Here is a 24,338-nt window from a genome sequence, read left to right as displayed (position 1 = left end):
AATGTCTCCTGTTAACATTGTTGAAGGATAGGGTGAGAGGGGCGACTGGGGTGGGGGTGGGACCTGGTCACTGACATAAAGGTCACTGGAGTCGGTAGAAACAACACTTGTATTGTGACTAGCCATAGTCTAGGAAATAATTCTGCTTACTCACCTTATTTTCTTCATAAGTACTTCCAGGGCACAATCACTTACACATACACACATTTACTTAAAGCTACAACATTATGTGTTAATGCCATCTCAGTAGTGAGCCCGTATCAATGGTCACTCATGTTTTTACATTAGACTAACAAGTTGAACCACTGTAGAAATAAACAGTTTTCCTCCAGTGTCACATAGCACAACGATGCAACCATCCTGGCTTCAAACACAATTTAAACCAAAATGATCGTGTGCACAATTTAAGATATTTTTCCTGGTCCCCGTGAGCGATTCCGTCAGGAGGAGACGTGTGTCTTTTAGCTGACATTTAGCCCTCCAGATGCAGTCATGATCTTGGTACTGCAGGAACTTAATAATCAACGGGTGTTTACCCATGGCAACCACATCAGCCGTTGTTCGCTTCGGAACACCTAGGCAATGGCAACGGTCAATGTACGACATATTAATCTTCTATATCCAGTTTTTCTTTAATCATTGATCAACTTTAGTGTACACGTTTTCACCTGGTGCTTTCAGGGCACCATGCAAAATCAGACAGTTTCGGTGGCTATATTGTTCTGCTTCGTCCATCCGTTCACTTTGCTCATCCAACTTTTCCTCTATTTTTTAAATATTGTTTCTTATGTCTTTCAGTTCACCGGACATTTTCCCTTGAAATGCACAGAACTCCTCCTCCAGCCGCTGTAGTTTCTCCTCCCGACTGGTAGTGCTGTTCGCCTCCTCGAGTTGGGTGCGGAAATGCTGCATTGCACTTCAATTGCCGATACCTTTTGAACCACATCCCCTAGCATCATGATCGTTGTCAGTCTTGGACGGTGATTATTAAAACTATCGAGATTAAGTCACGAATGGCACTTAGCTGCTGTTTATTTTGCAGATTTGCCTTGACTCAAATTTTACACTATAACTAACCATTTTAGAGACTTGGAGACTAGGGACCTGGATAAGAATAGTACCTAGGTATAGAGCACAGTGAGCTGAACTGGAATGTGAATGGATGCAGAGTAATAGGTAGGTAAAGTAAAATAAGTAAAATGGAGAGGAACTATTTTTGCTCCAACATGGCTCCCTTTGGATAAAAAATGAATTTCCACATCCTCTCCCATGGCTATGCTACTGAAAATGAGTAGTAAACATTCTTTAACTAACAAAACAAACAGCTGAATGGGAAGAATTAATGAATCCTTAAGAAATTTTTGGAGCCAATAAAGAACAAAATAACTTATACTAAAAAAAAAAAAAGGAAGAAGGAAAGTCTGTGAATCATTCATACCTGCTACTAGAAGAATAGCTGGTTTATCTGGGTGAAGTTCCATTTGACGAGCCACGTACTGACCGTCGAAATGAGCATACCACCATCCACGTTTCTGCCCCCCAGTACGATTATTTCCATCTTCTGGACCAGCATTGCTTACCGGTGGAGGACGAATGAAAGGGATGCGGAAGTATCGCTGACTGTCAGACTTTATTGGACTCTTTACAGTGGATCGTACAGGTTTTGAAGCTGCAAAAGAAGATATATCATCTGCATAAACCATTTAGTCTGAAATATATAAAAGATCCTAATTTCCTGGTATGAACTAGATTAAAGCAGCAATAAGAAAATATGAACACAACTTGGTGATTAAGTTTGTAATACGAGGGCTGAGTCATAAGTCATGGCAACTATTTTTTTTCTTGTGAACAGGAGACAACATGGAAAATCTAAGATATGCATTTGGAAATATAGGGCATGAACTTATGCATAGTGCCTGAAGACAAATTCTGACTTCAGGAGATTCTCGTAGGAAAGTGACAGAACACAGGCCATTGGTAAACACTGTTTTATTATGGTATAGACAGCAAATACACAAGACTACGTACAAACGACATGTCTCCACTGGTTACAGACCTTCGAAATAATCTACTCCGTACATCTTTGTCCATGGACGCTGGACGGCCTGGGCGAGGCAAATCGGCAGTTGATACTCTACCCCGTTTGAATGTCTCCATTGTCCACCGTCTCCACCCACCTTGCCACTGTTCTATAGGGTATGGCATGCACGCCTAATGCTTCTCGCAGTTCTGCATGGCATTGGCGTGCATTTCTGCCACGGAGAACTGCTATTTTAATATACGATCGTTGCTCCTGCTTGTTGACTTCTATTTTGTGACGCTCTCACTCACACACTGAACTTGGGGGCATGCTTAGACCCACACTGTTGTTTACATACACCATCTAGTGGCATCAAATGCAAGTACATACCGTATGTGTCCAAATGCATATCTTAGGTTTTCCGTGTTGTCCCCTGTTCACAAGAAAATTAATAGTTGCCATGACTTATGACTTGACCTATATATATATATATATACACTGACTGACAGAGCAAATGCAACACCAAGAAGGAGTGGTCAGAACTTTATGCCAATTGCAGGGTAGACTGACGTCACTGAGGTATGCTCATGATGTGAAATGCGCCGCTGTGCTGCGCACGTAGCGAACAATAAATGGGACACGGCGTTGGCGAATGGCCCACTTCGTACCGTGATTTCTCAGCCGACGGTCATTGTAGAACGTGTTGTCGTGTGCCACAGGACACGTGTATAGCTAAGAATGCCAGGCCGCCGTCAACGGAGGCATTTCCAGCAGACAGACGACTTTACGAGGGGTATGGTGATCGGGCTGAGAAGGGCAGGTTGGTCGCTTCGTCAAATAGCAGCCGATACCCATAGGGATGTGTCCACGGTGCAGCGCCTGTGGCGAAGATGGTTGGCGCAGGGACATGTGGCACGTGCGAGGGGTCCAGGCGCAGCCCGAGTGACGTCAGCACGCGAGGATCGGCGCATCCGCCGCCAAGCGGTGGCAGCCCCGCACGCCACGTCAACCGCCATTCTTCAGCATGTGCAAGACACCCTGGCTGTTCCAATATCGACCAGAACAATTTCCCGTCGATTGGTTGAAGGAGGCCTGCACTCCCGGCGTCCGCTCAGAAGACTACCATTGACTCCACAGCATAGACGTGCACGCCTGGCATGGTGCCGGGCTAGAGCGACTTGGATGAGGGAATGGCGGAACGTCGTGTTCTCCGATGAGTCACGCTTCTGTTCTGTCAGTGATAGTCACCGCAGACGAGTGTGGCGTCGGCGTGGAGAAAGGTCAAATCCGGCAGTAACTGTGGAGCGCCCTACCGCTAGACAACGCGGCATCATGGTTTGGGGCGCTATTGCGTATGATTCCACGTCACCTCTAGTGCGTATTCAAGGCACGTTAAATGCCCACCGCTACGTGCAGCATGTGCTGCGGCCGGTGGCACTCCCGTACCTTCAGGGGCTGCCCAATGCTCTGTTTCAGCAGGATAATGCCCGCCCACACACTGCTCGCATCTCCCAACAGGCTCTACGAGGTGTACAGATGCTTCCGTGGCCAGCGTACTCTCCGGATCTCTCACCAATCGAACACGTGTGGGATCTCATTGGACGCCGTTTGCAAACTCTGCCCCAGCCTCGTACGGACGACCAACTGTGGCAAATGGTTGACAGAGAATAGAGAACCATCCCTCAGGACACCATCCGCACTCTTATTGACTCTGTACCTCGACGTGTTTCTGCGTGCATCGCCGCCCGCGGTGGTCCTACATCCTACTGAGTCGATGCCGTGCGCATTGTGTAACCTGCATATCGGTTTGAAATAAACATCAATTATTCGTCCGTGCCGTCTCTGTTTTTTCCCCAACTTTCATCCCTTTCGAACCACTCCTCCTTGGTGTTGCATTGTCACTGTCAGTCAGTGTATATCTCATTTTTATACTATATACTTATATACATTATACTGTAGCATGAAATAACAAACTATTCTATTATAGGTGCATCATCCTTTTAAATGACTGGTAGTTCTTTGTTGACAGCAAGTGACAATGTCCTTGGACTGGCAGAACCTGTTACTCCTCACTGCACCAATAAGATGCATTCATTTGTCTCCTTTCCCAATAGCAGTTATGCAACAAGTTTGTATATCTACCCTATGTTGAGTAAACATTGAAATATTTCAGGGGTACTGAGGAGCTTATAGCAGTGTTTGGAACAACTGTTGCTTGTAGTTTGCCATGTCCATTCAGATTTCTGGTAAACAACTGCATGATTCCAATATAAATGGTCTGTTATTGAACATCATAAATTTTCCAGCTAACTCATTCTTGGTTGCCAGCATTTCACCCCAGTGTGCCAATTTGGGCTCATCAGTTGGTAACTAGCACACCTACCAGCTAGCTAGTGCATATAACGAAGGCCATTGTCTAGGCTAGTTGGAGCCACATCCAGTGCCAATGCACTATGAGAGCCTTAGTCTCTTTTACAAAAGTTGATGCAGATGATATAGATATTTATGAATTTACTCATTCAGGACAAATATTTCAGGTTCCCTATGGGAATCGATATCTATATCAAACAACTGCATGATCACACGAGTGAATATGGAGAAATGGCAACAATGCATTCTGTAGGTGAAGTGGACATTGATCGCTAGATGGGCTGCTCGTTAAAGACAATAGTATGTGAGTAGTACTATAAATTATCCTCTATATGATCATCATCATCTTTTTTCTCTCCTCCAGGTGCAACTTGGTTGGTATAAATATGACTCTTCACTATTTTTTTCACTTTTCACCATATATTTTCTTTTTCAGATAATTTGTATATTTATTTATTCAAAATTAGTTTCATCAGACTGAAGACCTAACAGTTATTAATGAACTGAGTTGAAACAAAATATTCTTTACTATTTTACTATAAAGGCTGTACTGAAACTTTTGAACAACATGAACCAAGATTTTTAAAATTATTATTATTATTATTATTATTATTATTATTGTTGTTGTTGTTGTTGTTGTTGTTGTTGTTGTTGTTGTTGTTGTTGTTGTTGTTGTTGTTGTTGAAAACATCACAATATACCATCTTAATCTATCAACATTTATTCAATCTACAACATAAGCTCCATTTCTTGGTACACATTTTTCTCATCATTCTGAAAGCTTCAAAATATTGTTGTGGTATAACTCTATTTCAGCAGCCTGCTGACATAGACATACTGCTTTCTATGTATTCTTCATCATCTCATATTGTTGGCCTTTACAAAACCAAAAAGATGAATGATAGTCAGACAGTACCATCTCGGGACTATAGGCAGAGAGTGGCTGAACTTCCCACCCCATTTTTCCAGTTTCATCCTTGGTGAATTGAATAGGCGAGGGTGCAAATTAACCTGCTGAAGGACTTTTATTTTCCCAGGGCAGTTTTATCCGACACCATAGTTTGAAAGCATCTATTTTCGACATTCAGCCTTTCTTATTATCCAGGTCTCACTTCCATCAATCACTACTGGGAAGACCATAGCCTTACTATATGGATCTTTGTTCTTAAAGTTATGTTTCTACTCTTGAAAACACTGTCGAGATTGGCCATTGCCTTTCTCCCAAGGAGCAAGTGTCTTTTAATTTCATTGCTGCAGTCACCGCCAGCAGTGATCTTGGAGCCTAAGTAGTTGAAACTAGGAACCAACTTCATTGTTTCTCCCTATATATGCCAGGAATTGATAGCTTTAGTTGCCATGATTTTTATATTTTTGATATTCAACAATAGTTCAGCTTTCATACTTCTTTTATCTTCAGTATGAGATACTTTAGCTCTGTTATATAAAATATACAGTAGAGTCTTGCTCAACCGACCTTCGCTTATCCGACATTCCGTGTTATCTGACATTGATAGACTTAATTTGAACTTTTGGTGGAGACTAAATTCCGGGACACCCGGTGTCCCAGAGTTTCCCCTTAAATTCTTCAAAAAGTGGCTTCAGATTATGGTGTTGGGTGTGTTACAGTAGGAGACTGGAAAAGAAAGACGGAAGAAATTGAAAAGTGGTGCTCTACCAGAGCAACAAGTGATGCACTGAAAATTAGAAAAACAGTGAAAAAATGTGAGTACGAAAAAGTAAATGAAGTATATTTCTTTGGTTCACTCAAAACCGGGAAAAGGGCCTGCCAATATCTGGCCCCATTCTGCAAGAAAAGGCAGTGTATTTCCAGAGGGAGTTTAATGAAGGGGATCCTAATTTTACTCCCAGTGCTGGGTGGCTTGATCGGTGGAAAAAACGGTACGGCATTAGGCAGCTTAATATCTGTGGAGAAAAACTGTCAGCTAAATCCGATGAGGTTGTGAAATTTAAAAAGGAATTTCATGACATAATTCTTGCTGGAAGATTAACCGGTGATCAAATTTTTAATTGTGATGAGACTGGGCTAAATTTCAAGATGTTGCCATCAAAAACTCTCGCAGCTCAAGCTGAGACGTCTGCACCTGGCTACAAGTGTAGTAAGGAAAGAGTTACTGTTCTTGCATGTAGTAATGTTACTGGGAACTAAAAAATCAGAATTGCTTATGGTTGGTAAAGCAAGGAAGCCTGGGCCATTTAAAAACATTTCTGTTAATGCTCTTCCAGTCCACTACATGAATCAGAAGGCTGCCAAGATGTCTGCTGACATTTTTAAAGACTAGTTATTTACACAGTTTGTTCTAGATGTAGAAAAATGTCCAGCTTCAAACAACCTCCCTAGAAAAGCTCTTCTTCTCCTAGACAATGCTCCATCACATCCAAATGAAGAGCAACATAGAAGTGCTGACATAAAAGTCATGTTCCTCCCTCCTAACATGACATCATTATGCCAGCCAATGGACCAAGGTGTGCTGGAAACATTGAAGAGAAAATATCAGCGGAAACTCTTTTCATCCCTGATAGAAGAAATGGACAATGGCAACGACATGATAGAAAACTTAAAACGAATCAACATGAAAGACGTGGCATACTGGATAGCGCAATCTTGGGAAGAACTTGAAACAACAACATTAGCAAAGTCTTGGAACATATTGTTGAGTGAGGGTGAACATCGAGAGGAGGTGGTACAAGAAGACACAGAAACCATTGTTCCCTTACCGAACTTCATTCCTGGCTGTGAGGAAGCTACGACTCAAAATGTGAGTAAGTGGTGTGCACAAGATCAGCTGTTTGAACTAACTGATACTGATATTATTGATTTTCTGAATGCTAAATAAAAATGAGGATGATGAAGAAGAAGAATGAGGCATTGCAGAACAAAAGGAGAAAACGATGACAAGTGCATTGGAAATGGCATTAACATACACTGAGCAACAGCCAGAAGCAAGGGCAACAAAGGTGTTGATTTTTCGTCAAATGCAGGACCTCACAGCAAGAAAACGTGAATCAGCAGGCAAGTAGATATTGTTGACAAGTTTCTTTTCGTAAGACATTTGGAATGTTTTCATTCAATACTGTATGTCCTGTACAATTGAACTGATAATTCAATAAATGGAGTACCATAAAACATGCCATTGTTTTAGTAATACAGTATAGTCTCCCTGTTTGTTTTAGTTCATTTTCAAAGCTATTCTGTATTATTCGACATTTTCGGTGATCCGGCGTACTCCAGGTCCCGTTTAGGTTGGAAAATCAAGGCTCTACTGTACTTCATAATTTGATTCCGAACTGATGTCAACTATTCAAATGATTTGGAGATGTAATAGTCAACCTTTTCAATACATATAATCAGTGAAATTAAATCACTAAAACATATAAGAGTTAATACATGTTTCGTTCCTTGATGTGGGACATCTTCAGCTACATATAATGTTGAATAATTTATGCGCAGTAAAAAATGAATCTTAAACTACAAGCTGAAGAGGGGAATTTACCCCTCTATGTTTTTAACATACCAAAAAACATACTGAATTGACATGATATAGGCTTTTGGGCTTGTGTCGTGTCAAGAAAAGGTGAAATTCTTTATGTTTCACAGAGAACTCAGCTCTGCGTCTTCAGAAGGAAATCTCAACTGTTCACGAGAAAGGCATTTCAAACAATGAGGTTTGAATTTAGACGTTATAATAGAAGTGGAAGGGGTATGTTCATTCATCACCAGATGGCTCACCGGATGCGGTACAGCGCTAGTGTTCGAAGCGGAAGCTGACGGAACCATCAGAATCACTCTGAGAGGGTCACATATCATAACAGGTGTACACACATACGAAAGTATGACATTGACACAAGCCTGGAATGAAACATCTGGCGATGAGGAATGTACGAATTTGGAAAATACTGAAACGAAATAACAATAATGAATAATAGTGAATAACAATAGGTAAATGCTTAATGGCTGGCAACCAAGTATTACTTAACTGATAGCCAGTGCCCTGTTGAAATTGTTAGGATTTCTACGTATTTCCACAGCTTCCCGTATAATCCTGCACCTGTAGTGTCTAGTGTGGTTAAGAGCTCGAGCATCTTGGAACACGACATCATGACCCGACGATAGAGCGTGCTCAGCTATTGCTGATTTGTCCGGCTAGTTGAGACAAATATTTCGTCCGTGTTCCTTGATATGAGTCCCAATGGACCGGCACGTTTGGCCAATGTATACCTGACCGCAAATATAGGGAATCTCGTACACCTCGGATCTAAAAGCGGGGACAATTTGTCCTTGGTTTTACCCAGACAATGAACAGTTTTAGTGATGGTGCCAAACATGGTTTTTATATTGTATTTGCGGAAGACCTTGGCAATTCGATCTGTGGTGTTGTGAATGTAAGTCAGGTAGGCAGTTCCCTTCACTTCTTCCTTTGTGAACTTTGCTTGGTCATTTCTCTGGGATGCAGGGCTCTATGAATTTGCAAATCGCTGTAAACATTACCCTTGAACATGACTCATTACTCTTGAACATGACTTTGAGTATGTCCACCTCTACCTGGATATTTGATAGCTCACAAATTTGTCTCACCCTCGTGGTGAGTGTCGTGAGAATGCCTTGTTTTTGTGCTGGATGATGGTGAGAATCTGCATGAAGATAGTGATTTGTGTGGGTAAGCTTACAATAGATGGTATCTTGTTGATGTTAAAATCCTTTTTAGGAAGCACTGATTTATTATTAAATTATAAAACACATTAGGATTTAGTTGTGTATTATTGCTATCAGGCCATATGAAGTCATGCTTTACTGTTGTTGGACTGGATTTTTAAACAGAGTGGAACAAACCTCCTGTTATGTCCTTGAATTTGTTCTTCTAGTATGAAACGTTGAAGCGGAGGAAGCCTACCCACTCGCCAGCCAGATAGTTGATTTTTAATGCGCCTATGCTTAAATGGCAACAACAATTCAAATAGTGACAAGAAACAGTTTATCTGTGGCTGACTCAGCTAGTAAATCCATCTAAAGTAAGAGTTGTACAATATAGAAGGAATATTTGAACTTCTCACGTGTGTTTTAAGTGTTCTAGTATGTGTGAATGTGTTACATTACAACAGATATTAACAAGAAATGAACAGTGTGTATATATATATATGGCTCAGAGTTAATATTAAATCAGTGCATCCTAGAAAGCATTTTAACATCAACAAGATTTAAATTTGATGACAATATAGTTTTTAATGGGCCTACGCTTAAATGGCAACAACAATTCAAATAGTGACAAGAAACAGTTTATCTATGGCCAATTCAGCTAGTAAATCCATTTAAGATTATGATACATATTTGTAAGAGTTGTGCAATATGGGAGGAAATATTTGAACTTTTCATGAGTGTTTTAAAGGGTTCTAGTATGTGTGAATGTGTTACATTACAACCAACTTTAACAAGAAATGAACGGTGTATATGTATGGGTTAGAGTTAATATTATAAATGGCCATGCTTAATGTAAAACAGAGTGATGTTAGATCTTGGGATTTGGGGAAGACTGATATTGATATAGAAAGCACTGATGAAGGGTTAATAGAGCAAACGCCTGAAAAGCCATACATCTAATTTTTTGATCTGATTTTTGATATGCTCTATTGGTGGAAAATTATCTAATTCCCTCCATGGGAATTTAGAATTTCCATTTGGAATTGCTAGGCGGGCATTAATTCCATTGTGGAGTTTTATCTCACGTATGCAGTTATCAGACTGTGCCTCATAAATAGGCTTCTGATAAATTTCATCTGCATACACCCCAGCATCAGTGGGTAGGGTCTGACACATCCCACTCTGACGAGTCTAGTGTCAGACCTAAGACGAAATGCTGGTTAATAGAGCAAACGCCTGAAAAGCCATACATCTAATTTTTTGATCTGATTTTTGAAAAATGCCTAAGGCGGTACTTACTTATACGGTGCATGTTAAGTACATCGGACTGTTCCAGCAGCGCTAGCTTGACTGACCTTCCTACCAGTATTATAACGATATGGCTGAGGCGGTGAAGGACGCGGAGGGGTGGGAAGGGTGGGCGGATCCTTGGTCACAGGTGTTGTTGTTAGAGGGCTGTTAGGGGCAGGATGGGCGGGCCTAACATTTGGCGAGGTGGTGGGAGCTTTAGAGTAAAAAGTTCTAAAGGTTTGCGGGATTGTGTTATGTTTCGAATTTACAATACCTAATAACTTTGGAGTTAGCTCATATAAAGGATTTTTTTGCCTCAGTGGCATTATTAAGAGTGTGGTCTTTGTTATAGGCCTGGTCTAAAAAGATGTAAAGACTTTCTAATTCATTCATAAGTTTCCCTTTGCTTATACATTTTAAAATAGTGAGATCCTTTTCAATAGATGTAAACTAGTGTCCTGTTTCACTCATGTGTGAGCTCATCACTGAATATTTGTTATGTTTGAAGGCATTGTAATGCTCCATATATCTCGTATAGAAGCTCTGTCCAGTTTGACCAACATAACTAAATCCACACTGAGCGCAAGTTAGTCTGTAAATACCAGATCTCGAAAAACGGCTGTTTTTATAATTTACTTCATTATGATTAGAAAATATAATTTGATTTGTATTTACTGTTCTGAAGGCAATATTAATATCATATTTCTTCAGTGTGTTCATGATCTGGTGGACGGCTGGGGTATTGTAAGTAAACGGGGCGTAACTAGTTTTTTTAGGTTTATCCAGAATGAGATTAATTTATATTTAACTTTATTAATTAACCGGTTAATCATTTCAACTTTGAACCCATTAAGTTTAGCCAAGTTTCTTATATAGTTTAATTCAATTTTTAAATTGTGAGGGGAGAGTGGGATTTTCAATGCTCTGTGTATTAAACTATAGAATGATGCCTGTTTTTGAGAATTGGGATGTAAAGAGGAATTATTTATGGTTATAGGAGATTGTGTGAGTTTCCTAAAGATTTGAAAATCAAAAGTATTATTGACGCATGTGATCGTTATATCTAGAAAATTTAAGGACTGTTTAACTTCGTCTTCCTTAGTGAATTTTACATTATAGTCAATTTTATTCAAACTCTCTAAAACTTCATCACTGTTAGTAACATTTTTGTCAATAATTATAAAAGTGTCATCCACGAATCTTAGCCATAAACATATACCTTTTATTTGTGTTTTGATTTTCGTACGCTCTATTGAATCCATGTAAATGTCAGCTAAGATGTTGGATAAAGGGTCACCCATGTCTAAGCCAGTTTGCTGGTAAATCTTTCCATTAAAGAAGAAAAAGTTGTTATTTAATACAAAATTCAAGATCTTCATAAATTCATCAATCTCCAGCTTACTCAGGCCGCTATGTTTTGAAATACTGTCATAGGTAATTTTGACCTTTTCTTTGGTAGGTATATTTGGATACATGTTTAAGACATCATAGAAACACAATATGTGGTTAGGTTGTAAGTCAAATTTACTTAAAATATCGCAAAATTTGATTGAATTCTTTAACCCTTTATAGGGCAAAACCCTAGGGAACAAAATATATTACTTATTTGATTAAATACCATGTCACCGAGCTCGATAGCTGCAGTCGCTTAAGTGCGGCCAGTATCCAGTATTCGGGAGATAGTAGGTTCGAACCCCACTGTCGGCAGCCCTGAAGATGATTTTCCGTGGTTTCCCATTTTCACACCAGGCAAATGCTGGGGCTGTACCTTAATTAAGGCCACGGCCGCTTCCTTCCCACTCCTAGCCCTTCCCCGTCCCATCGTCGCCATAAGACCTATCTGTGTCGGTGCGACGTAAAGCAAGTAGCAAAAAAGAAAAAAAAAAAAAAAACCATGTCATTGGGGTCTACTGTTTAGGTTTTGACCAAAATCTGAGTCAATACATTGTTTGATTATGCAATATGGGCGGGTAAGTATTTTTACCAGAGACCATTTAGGATTTTTTCCCCACTGAGTGTACACTGGTAAATATATTTACCACTTTGCTTACATGACTACTTTCCACTGTGTTTTGCAAATAATAGGTGCAAAATGCTGATGGAAAACATGGGACAAGTAGTACATATAATTATAAATGTCACACTGGCTCTGAAAATTGCACAGGGACATGGGGTCATGGGGTCTGTGATGAAATTGATGATAGCCTCTTCTGAGAAACCTTTGTTCGTGAAAGACATTGCTGGAACAATATCACAGATATAGAACTAAGGCACATAGTTCTCCTTACAAACTATATGATTCAAAAGAAGCCATCGTCAAAATTAATTTCTAAGATCATATAAGAATATCTTACAAAATAGCATAAATATGCATTCAGGCAGGCAAGTGCCTAGGGGAGTGAGGGGAATTTTGTGATATATCCCCCCAATATATGTCTGATTTGTCAACCCTTCCCCTGTGGGAATCTCTGATGTCAGCCACTACATGAGGCAGTCTGTTCTTACATCCATAATTACCTTGAAAATGTATTTATTATTATTATTATTTTATTATTATTATTATTATTATTATTATTATTATTATTATTATTATTATTATTATTATTATTATTATTATTATTCCAGGACACTGCCCTTGAGGCGGTAGAGGTGGGATCCCTCGCTGAGTCCGAGGGAAAAACCGACCCTGGAGGGTAAACAGATTAAGAAGAAGAAGATTATTATTATTATTTTCTATATACGCCCCTGAACTCAAGAGGAACTGAATACCATACAGATGGACTGAATTTATGTTTTTCCAAAATACACTTGAAGTGTTGTTTGGATATAAATCCATTTTTCATAATTTGGGAAGCGAAAACATCTTGTGACTGATAAAACGTACGTCCATTACCTTACATTCTTGCTGCATGTTTTCTTATTAGTGAATATAACATGTTGGCCAGAATATTGTAGGAAAGGGCATATGTAAAACATGTAACTACAAGCTCTGAAGTCTATTTTCTGATATTTATATTACCAATTGCATTGAAAATGAGTATGTTATCAATATGCAAAACGAGCACACTATTTCACCTTTCTTGGTACTTTATGTGTAGGCCAATGATAATTTTGATAAAATCTTTCAAAGTTAACCACAAAATATTCAATCTATGTTCACAAAATAATCAAAATATTCAAAACTATATGTTGCTCCCTTATATAAATCAGGGAAATCCAGTATCTCGCTTAAAATGAGCTGTATTTTATGGTCAACACAATGCTTACACGAGTGAAGTTCAAGTGGCGCTCTCTGGTAAGCATATGTACCACATCCCGAAGTGGAACGATTCAAATAGCCGTGAAGGGCGAGTTTCGGAAAAAGTGGTAAATATTCTTACCAGAGAGCGTTACTAGACTAGAAAGCAGATAGTTACAGCCACTTAGGGTATTACCATACCATCTGAACAGTTTCTACGGAAACCCAAGTGGTAAATATATTTACCAGCAACCTATAAAGGGTTAAAGGATGTTTATTATTAAACTTATAATATTGTTTTACAAAACCGTGGATATATTTGGAGACTTTATAGGCAATTAATAATCGGACGTACAGGAATGTTATTCTTGTGGATCTTGGGTAGGGCTCTGGCTACTGGAATTGCTGGGGTTCATGTTGATAAGTCTCTGTTGTTCCTGTTCAGTAAGAAGGAATGTGGAGTTCTTGATTATAGATTTTAAATTGCGTTGTATTCTTACGATAGAATCTTTGCTAACTATTGTATAAATCTTATCCTTGAAAAATTCCTCTGTTTCATTTATGTAACTGTCCTTATCTATTAATACTATAGATCCTCCTTTATCAGCTTTTGTGACTATGATGTCACTGTCTTCTATTTTAGTTCTAAAATTACGTATTAATGTTTTGTAATTAGAATCAAATTTAGCATTAAGTTCTTCAAGTAATGTAGGTAATGTCTTTTTTATATCAAATCTAGTGTCATTTTGTACTTCAAATGGGAGTTTAGAAATGTTAGCCTCTACCTCAGCCACTGTGGTAATAATATCCAAGTCCTTTTTCTCACTAGGCCAGTTATACTTTGGACCCTTATTCAGGAGTTCCATTTCTATTTCAGAAAATTGCACATTTGTTAAATTAACAATTGTAGGTGTGTTGACATGAGAAGAACTTGGTTTTTGTTTATCTATGTTAATTTCTTATCTAATATAGTCTGCTTCTTGTCCAGTAAAACCATCATTTTGTAGTCTACGTGTAGTTGGAAAGAGTTCCATTCTAATGGGGGCAACACCTGAGCCACTGTTAAATGAATTTTATATAGTTGTAAGTTCAGTTGGGATTTCTTTTTTTATATAGTAACCTAAATTCATTTCTTAACCATATTTCATTGACTTTGTTTTGGATTTTGTTCATACTTGGAATGGTTTAGTTTTTTCTTTGTGTAGGTTTCAAATATTTTAGAATCAATTTTAGTTTTAAACATTGCTTCAAAAATGCTATATCCTTAGACAACTTGCATATTTTGATCTTAAGATTGATAAACCTGTTTAATTTGAACTTTGCCTGGTTGGCTACTAAATTACAAGTAACTATTCTAATTATGGTTCTGTATTAAAGATGACGTATTCACAAATATAATAATAAAATTTATAGATCCACCTGTTCAGTACAATACAATCCACTATTTCATGTGGTTAAAATTTATACATAATACTTAAAAGTCATAGGTACATGTTTCACCCCTTTTTTTTTAGCATCATCAGCCTATATCAATCTTAAAGTTATTGGATAAGGTTTCTTTCTAATCTTATAAACTATGGAATAAAATGTTGAACAATGATCTCATAAAATGTTATACAAAAACATCTAAAATGAGGGCAATGCACAGAAAGTTTGTTAAAAATACTGTATATTAACAGTCCTGAAGACTATAATGTGGTTAATCTCAAATATGTGAGCGTTTAAAACCAAAATGGATCCTCTTCTTATACACCATTAGGACTATGATGGCCTTCAGTGTGAAAGCACAATCATCCACAGGGGATGTTTTTCCACTCCCATAACATGAGTTCAAGATAGTAAGACCAATGTCAAATATATTTAAAATAGAAGTCTGAATGTATCAAGTGTGTTAAAATATATACGGTTGATTTATCAGAAAGTAATAGAAAAGAAGACTGGACTTCTTGTAGGAGACATTGTTAATGATATAATGTTGAGGTGTCAAAGCTAGCTGATGTCAATGCTTAGTTATGTTAGTACGGTAATCGATTGGATCCAAAAGATGGTCAAGTTATTGGATAAGGTTTCTTTCTAATCTTATAAACTATGGAATAAAATGTTGAACAATGATCTCATAAAATGTTATACAAAAACATCTAAAATGAGGGCAATGCACAGAAAGTTTGTTAAAAATACTGTTAAAAATACTGGGTATTGTTATCCCTGTTGAAATATTTATTGAAAGAAATGATCGAGTTTTACTCATATGGTGTGTGTTAAGTACGTCGGGCACTAGCGCACCGTACGAGTAAAACTCGATCATTTCTTCGAATAAACATTTGAACAGATATAACAATACCCACTTGACAGTATTTTGGATCCAATCGATTACCGTACTAACATAACTAACCATTGACATCAGCTAGCTTTGACACCTCAACATTATATTAAATTTTAAATATATTTGACATTAGTCTTACTATCTTGAACTCATGTTATGGGAGTGGAACAAACATCCCCCTTGGATGATTGTGCTTTCACACTCAAGGCCGTCATAGTCCTAATGGTGTATAAGAAGAGGATCCATTTTGGTTTTAAACGCCCACATATTTGAGATTACCCACATTATAGTCTTCAGAAATGTTAATATACAGTGTTTTTAACAAACTTTCTGTCCATTTTCCTCATTTTAGATGTTATTGTATAACATTTTAAGAGATCATTGTTCAACATTTTATTCCATAGTTTATAAGATTAAAAAGATTACATATCCAATAACTTTAAGATTGATATAGGCTGATGATGCCAATAAAAGGGGTGAAACATGTACCTATGACTTTTAAGTACATTATGTATAAATTTCAACCACATGAAATAGCGGATTGTATTGTATTGAACAGGTGGATCTATAAATATTATTATATTTGTGAATACGTCATCTTCAATATGGAACCAAAATGAGAATAGTTACTTGTAAGCTAGGGATTGTTAAAGACACTTTCTGTGTAGGAGGCAGGACGCTCCAGAATACAAGTTCTGACTCACAAGGCAATAAACTCAGCAGAGCGGAGCGCAGAGGAAGGTATAATACACGAAGCCGTACTTCGGAAGATTAAAAAAAAAAACCATTAATGATGGACCATACCCAAGAGGAGTTATCGTGGTAAGTACATGTTAAATCATAGGAAAGGAATGCCAGAAAAGGGAACTCCCAAAATTCAGAATTCTTTTTTTTTTCTTCCAAGATAACACTGACAGAGCAAATGCAACACCAAGAAGGAGTGGTCAGAACTTTATGCCAATTGCAGGGTAGACTGACGTCACTGAGGTATGCTCATGATGTGAAATGCGCCGCTGTGCTGCGCACGTAGCGAACGATAAATGGGACACGGCATTGGCGAATGGCCCACTTCGTACCGTGATTTCTCAGCCGACAGTCATTGTAGAACGTGTTGTCGTGTGCCACAGGACACGTGTATAGCTAAGAATGCCAGGCCGCCGTCAACGGAGGCATTTCCAGCAGACAGACGACTTTACGAGGGGTATGGTGATCGGGCTGAGAAGGGCAGGTTGGTCGCTTCGTCAAATCGCAGCCGATACCCATAGGGATGTGTCCACGGTGCAGCGCCTGTGGCGAAGATGGTTGGCGCAGGGACATGTGGCACGTGCGAGGGGTCCAGGCGCAGCCCGAGTGACGTCAGCACGCGAGGATCGGCGCATCCGCCGCCAAGCGGTGGCAGCCCCGCACGCCACGTCAACCGCCATTCTTCAGCATGTGCAAGACACCCTGGCTGTTCCAATATCGACCAGAACAATTTCCCGTCGATTGGTTGAAGGAGGCCTGCACTCCCGGCGTCCGCTCAGAAGACTACCATTGACTCCACAGCATAGACGTGCACGCCTGGCATGGTGCCGGGCTAGAGCGACTTGGATGAGGGAATGGCGGAACGTCGTGTTCTCCGATGAGTCACGCTTCTGTTCTGTCAGTGATAGTCACCGCAGACGAGTGTGGCATCGGCGTGGAGAAAGGTCAAATCCGGCAGTAACTGTGGAGCGCCCTACCGCTAGACAACGCGGCATCATGGTTTGGGGCGCTATTGCGTATGATTCCACGTCACCTCTAGTGCGTATTCAAGGCACGTTAAATGCCCACCGCTACGTGCAGCATGTGCTGCGGCCGGTGGCACTCCCGTACCTTCAGGGGCTGCCCAATGCTCTGTTTCAGCAGGATAATGCCCGCCCACACACTGCTCGCATCTCCCAACAGGCTCTACGAGGTGTACAGATGCTTCCGTGGCCAGCGTACTCTCCGGATCTCTCACCAATCGAACACGTGTGGGATCTCATTGGACGCCGTTTGCAAACTCTGCCCCAGCCTCGTACGGACGACCAACTGTGGCAAATGGTTGACAGAGAATGGAGAACCATCCCTCAGGACACCATCCGCACTCTTATTGACTCTGTACCTCGACGTGTTTCTGCGTGCATCGCCGCTCGCGGTGGTCCTACATCCCACTGAGTCGATGCCGTGCGCATTGTGTAACCTGCATATCGGTTTGAAATAAACATCAATTATTCGTCCGTGCCGTCTCTGTTTTTTCCCCAACTTTCATCCCTTTCGAACCACTCCTTCTTGGTGTTGCATTTGCTCTGTCAGTCAGTGTATATTGAATAAAGTTTTCAAAATAACAAGATATAGATCCAGAATAATATACATAAAACAGATCACGAGGGACTATTACAATGGTCAATAATCTAGTTTAGATAGGCACACGCAATTACAACAAAGGGTAAAAATGACCCATAAAAAAAAAAAGAAATCAACATTATCTTTGGTTACAACAAGGGATAAAAACCCCGAGAATTACAACTGTTTTTGAGGTACAACCAAGGGGTAAATGCCCCGTGTATTACACATATCTTGACTCGTACAAATTCGAGTGAATAGGTTAAACCTGAGCAAATCAATGTTCTCGTTTACATACAAGTTCCCATAAGAGGCCCATTTGATGAACCAGAATAAGATAGTTAAAAAACAATTGGCAGTAATTTTAATTGAAGAGAGGTTACAATACCAAAAAGGGTGTACTTTACAAGATACTACTACAATCCCCCAGATTCGTGTTTCAGCTTAGACTATATTGGAAAACATATGAACATCGAAGCTACCTAGTGTAGATAGATCATAAAAGGGTTAGCAGACCGCGATACACCATCATAAATGACAAAGGTAAACAAAGAACAAAATAATAAAGGAAGGGAAAGGTAAAAGGAGGGCAATGAGGCGAAGAAAGAAGAAAAATCAGGAGGGACAAGGAGACAGAGTTCCCAAATTACATAAATGGAAGGCAAAGTTCACACATCACACATCGCGAGTCCAGCCCACATTCTCGATTCACTTTTCTCTCTCAAGTTCGGAGTTAGAATTTTACCAGAGTGACAATTTCGTAATGCCCTTAAAAAAAAACGACTAAAGTTCGGATTCCAATTAACAAACCAAAGAAAAAGGCAAAATAGAATGAATGTTCATATGAGAAAAAAAAAATATGAAGTCTGCTCACCCAGTAGGTTGAACGGAGAAATTTTTTAAAACCAGTATGTACATGGCCCAGCCGCGCACACTTCCAGAGCTTCCACTGCCTATCACAACATTTGATCCACACCTGAACATCGAACAAGCACACGCAGCCCGTATATATACGGAACCAAGGTCGCCGTAGAACATGCGAGAAGCGATGACGTCACAGGGCTTCGCGTGGAGCGATGAAACAGTCCAGACAGTCAAGTGGCAGGCATGAAGGCAGACAGTTCGTGTCGCGAAACGATGCGTTGGGTTTTAGCATAGATGAAAAATAAGGTAAGCGATTTGAACACGTTACATATTCCACCCACCCGAAGAAATCCGAAGGATTAGAGTGGCTGCTGATGAAACGGCGATGAGAAATAGAAATGACGATGGCGGTGTAGGAGATGCCAAGCGATGTGGGCGTAGATGAAGAGTAGAAAATCCGATGACAGCATAGGCGACAGCAGGCGGAGAAGCAGATCCGAAGAATGATGAAAGAGAAGACAGAGAGCTGCAGGTCCCACGAAGGATAGACGGTCAACTGCAGTAGAGCCCTGCCGTACTGCAGCAAAGCTGTATTATTATTATTATTATTATTATTATTATTATTATTATTATTATTATTATTATTATTACAAAGGAAACTTTAATGTGAGTACCTAGCCGGCTCTTTGGCTAATCGTCAATGAATAACAAGCAGGCAATGATTGTCTAATAAAACACTCATCTGTTGCATGAATGGTGAAAGATTATTTATTTTTTACAAGTTGCTGTATGAACATTAAAACAAGAATAATAGTTAACACCACCTTTCCAATACTTATCTTTCCTATATTTAGGAAATAAACATTACAACAGGCGTTGTAAGATGGGACATGTTTCGCTTAACAGTTGTAAGCATCATCAGCCAAAAATAAATCTTAGCCTAAAGTTAGGTCAGGGCCCTGAACCTAGTGTCCTTAACATATATGGCACCCTAAGAATCAACATTTATATTTATAAAATGAAAATAGGCTTAAAACTAGTGTGAAAAAACATGGAATGTTACAACATGGCTAAGAGAAAAAACACAATCGAGTTGAGACAGAGGATAAGAACAGAAAGTAGGCTACAATACAGAGCTGATAGTGAAATAATTAAAATCATTAGGATATCATTGTTACCAGTCAGTCAATCAGAATGTTCAAACATAAAAACAAGAGTGAAAATATATAAGAGTGTTCATCATGGCTGAGTTAGAAAAAACACGTAATCGTGTTGCCAGAGGTTAAAAACATAAGGTACAACACAGAGCTGGCAGTGTAATATCAAACTCATGGCTGCCAGTCAGTTAATAAGAATGTTCATATATAACAAAACATGATGGTTATATTCTTTTAAGTGAAGAAATAAGTAAATCCCACTCTTGTATAGATACGTGAGAACAGGCGAGAGAAGTCATATGTTGTAGCAGACATGGAGTAGTAACACTTCAAACAGGATTGATCACGCCTGAAGCTGCTTCATTTTTGCTGGGAGTTCAAGACCAAAACGGAAAAAATAAGATGCCAAGTGCGTGCACTGAAATTTGAAAATGGAAAAAGGAAAAAGATGTACTGGGGCCTTGAAAATAGGGTGTTCAGAATGGGAGACTAAGATTGCTTACCTCTTATGTTGGATGAGCGTTGAGCGGAGACATTAGCCGTTCAAGGGGGTCTGTTAAATTTATGCCCGTTGCTGTGTGTGTTGTATCTGTTTGCTTGCCTAGGCAAAGAGTAAGTTGGGACGGGAGGGGTAGGCGCAACAATGAGAGTGCTGGAAGCTGGCGGCGGAACTGTATTATGGGGAGGGGGTAAGGTGGAATCTGTTATGACGACTGAAGGGGTATTTAAAGGTTTATAATTGAAGATTTTTGTGAAATTGTTGTGATTTATATTAAGATTATTGAGTAAATTGGGGACTTGTTCAATTAATGGGCTGTTGTTCTCACGGACATAATTTGAATGATGTGTTTTTTCTAACTCAGCCATGATGAACACACTTATATATTTTCACTCTTGTTTTTATGTTTGAACATTCTGATTGACTGACTGGTAACAATGATATCCTAATGATTTTAATTATTTCATTACCAGCTCTGTATTGTAGCCTACTTTCTGTTCTTATTGTCTGTCTCAACTCGATTGTGTTTTTTCTCTTAGCCATGTTGTAACATTCCATGTTTTTTCACACTAGTTTTAAGCCTATTTTCATTTTATAAATATAAATGTTGATTCTTAGGGTGCCATATATGTTAAGGACACTAGGTTCAGGGCCCTGACCTAACTTTAGGCTAAGATTTATTTTTGGCTGATGATGCTTACAACTGTTAAGCGAAACATGTCCCATCTTACAACGCCTGTTGTAATGTTTATTTCCTAAATATAGGAAAGATAAGATTGGAAAGGTGGTGTTAACTATTATTCTTGTTTTAATGTTCATATCTGATGTCCAATACGGTCTACAATGAGATTTATTACTTGTAAGTTGCTGTATGTCGCACTGACACAGATAGGTCTTATAGTGACGATGGGATAGGAAAGGTCTAGGAGTGGGAAGGAAGCAGTCATGGGCTTAATTAAGCTACAGCCCCAGCATTTGCCTGGTGTGAAAATGGGAAACCATGGAATACTATCTTCAAGGCTGTCGACAGTGGAGTTCAAACCCACTATCTTCTGAATGCAAGCTCACAACTGCGCATACCTAACCACATGGCCAACTCACTCAGTAATGATGAAAATATAAGAAACTCTAAATTTTTAAAGGATTACCCGCAGCATCCATGATAGAACGAGGGGCCCGTTCATTCTCGTCAAGAGTGAAATTCCGTTTCTTGTTCTTTGCCTTCCATGCATGATAAACCTTCAGTCGTCTGTGGAATTCCACCTTGCAAGCCTGTAAAGAAAAAAAATTAAAAAATATAAAAATTATATAAACATCTTCTTTCTTCATGTGAAATAATGTCTTAGAAGATGGAGTTAAACACTAATAATTAGTGGGTTCTGGTTCAAGTTAGAAATACCAATATTTTTGCACAACAGAAACATTTTCCCAACTTTACTTGTTATTTAAATTACTGAAACATGAAATATGATATATTGGATTAATCACAAAGTAGGAAGAAGTTTAGGGTGGACTTGAACTGTACTAAGTTTGGAGGAAATATATTCTATTGTTCTGAAGTGTGGCACACATTAGACACTCCTGAATTGAAAACTGATAATACTGATGGGGATGAGTCTCAAAGGGTGATTCTGAGATAAGCATCTTAAAAGTTTTGTGTTGTGTTTATCCTTTTGATATTCATCTCATACCTTTGGTGATTCCTAGTCGTATACTAGTTTGTCCCATTTCTGTTACTTTTACATCTGGGTTTGTCCTATGTTTCTTGTCTTTTATCACCTATATAAACCCTTTTTATTCTGTATTACATTTATTCATTTTTCTTATCATATACTGTACTTGCCTTATCAGTCCAGCTGCTTGGCTGAATGGTCATAGTAGTGGCCTTCAGTTCAGAGAGCCTTGAATTTGATTCCCAGCTGGGTTGGAGATTTTAGCCTTGCCTGGTTAAATCCTCTAGCTAGAGATCTGGGTGTTTGTATTTATCATAACATCTTCACTTACACATCACACTACCAGTCACTGCAGAAACATGCAATAGTGAATACATCCCTTCACATGGAGTTGGGATCAGAAAGAGCAACCAACCAACCGACCAACAGACCAACCAACCAGACGCAGGTGTAATACTGATATAACTTGAAAACAATATCCTTTAACCCATGGGTAAATAATGCAAGTATCGAGCTCAAATTATTATTATTATTATTATTATTATTATTATTATTATTATTATTATTATTATTATTATTATTATTATTAGTATGACTTGGGATGTACATCCACTTATTAGTATTAATATAATTATTATTTACGATTTCATTATTTGTGAGGTTATATTAATAGTATATAATTTATTATTACTTGTATATATGATGTGTAATCCACTACAGTATTATGCAACACATAGTAATATCCAGAATATCACTAAGTAAGATGAGAACTATGTAGAATATTCTTTACATTATCTCTAGGCCTTAGGCACTCTAGAAATTACTAGAAGATATGTTATGAAATATGCTTCTAGAAGCCTTGCTAGGCAACCAATATAAAGAGACGGTCTTGATGGTGAACAGGAGTTATTATAATCTATTAGCTTCACGGTCTGTACTGATGCTTATAATATACACAAATATAAAGAAGGGAACTTTCCACCTAATCAATACTTTATTCTATAAGCATTTAAAAACACTCAGTATTACAATAATTTCATAGTACGGGTTTTGACCTCATATTCAGGTCATCTTCAGCTGCTGAAGAACCTGTTAATAATAACTATGTACAATCCTAAAACATTTCATAATCCAATCATAAATCATAAATCACAAGTAGTTTGTTAAATGATATTCTATGATGTTAAAATATGCTTCAGTATATTAGTTCTCAAATCTAAAATGTTCATGCATTCTTTAGCCACACTTGTTTTAATTTAAAGATATCTTGGTGTTGAATTGGTAAAACATTATTTCCATTAATTGCTCATGGCCAGTACTAAAATACATTAATAAAATGTGGTTGTAGAGTGTGCTTGAGAAAGAGGCTGTAACAGTCTAATATGGTTGCTGGCATGCTAAGACATTATTCTTGATAAATGCACATGCTTATTCACTCAGTCCACTACTGTGCTGTTAACATACTTATTTAGAATTAAGACATCTTAATGTAGAGTTACAAATTGTTGTGTTTTAAAGTGTCGGCGTTGATAGTAGATTTAGTGAAGTGCGAAAGCTCCCCTCTTCATACTTGTGTTCCATTGTTGTGTTGTGTTTACAGCCAACAAGCTAATGTAAGCAGTCAACTGTTTCAAGGTTGCAGTCTCCATGTGCTTAGTGATAGGTAGTTATTAAGAATGGTGGTTTGTTGATGTTTTCAATAGTAGTGTTTTGTTTGTGATGGCAGTGATTAAGGTTATGCATGTTAATGTGTAAATAATTAGTTCTAAATAAATAAGTGTACCAATTGATAGCATTTTGTGTGTGTCTTTGTGGATACATCAAACCGACTGACCATTAATGATCTGCATTTAGGGCTCTCGCTCAGGTAGCAGATTTGCTAACAGCTTTTCCTTAAGCATTTT

General features: G+C 38.7%; 1 protein-coding gene across 3 annotated transcripts in view; it reads right to left on the bottom strand.

Moving 5' to 3' along the window:
• jar (Myosin heavy chain 95F jaguar) overlaps window positions 1-24,338 on the bottom strand; it is a 562,711-nt gene that overhangs the window by 20,335 nt on the left and 518,038 nt on the right. For all 3 annotated transcript variants that reach the window (XM_067138002.2, XM_067138003.2, XM_067138005.2), the window contains 2 exons: window positions 21,910-22,033; window positions 1,439-1,669 (listed from right to left, as the gene is read on the bottom strand). In XM_067138002.2, coding sequence (XP_066994103.2) covers window positions 1,439-1,669; window positions 21,910-22,033 — 355 coding nt within the window. The remainder of the gene's footprint in view (window positions 1-1,438; window positions 1,670-21,909; window positions 22,034-24,338) is intronic.

The sequence above is a fragment of the Anabrus simplex genome, chromosome 1, assembly GCF_040414725.1.
Source record: "Anabrus simplex isolate iqAnaSimp1 chromosome 1, ASM4041472v1, whole genome shotgun sequence".
Taxonomy (NCBI): domain Eukaryota; kingdom Metazoa; phylum Arthropoda; class Insecta; order Orthoptera; family Tettigoniidae; genus Anabrus; species Anabrus simplex.
This window is presented reverse-complemented; position numbering and strand designations above follow the sequence as displayed.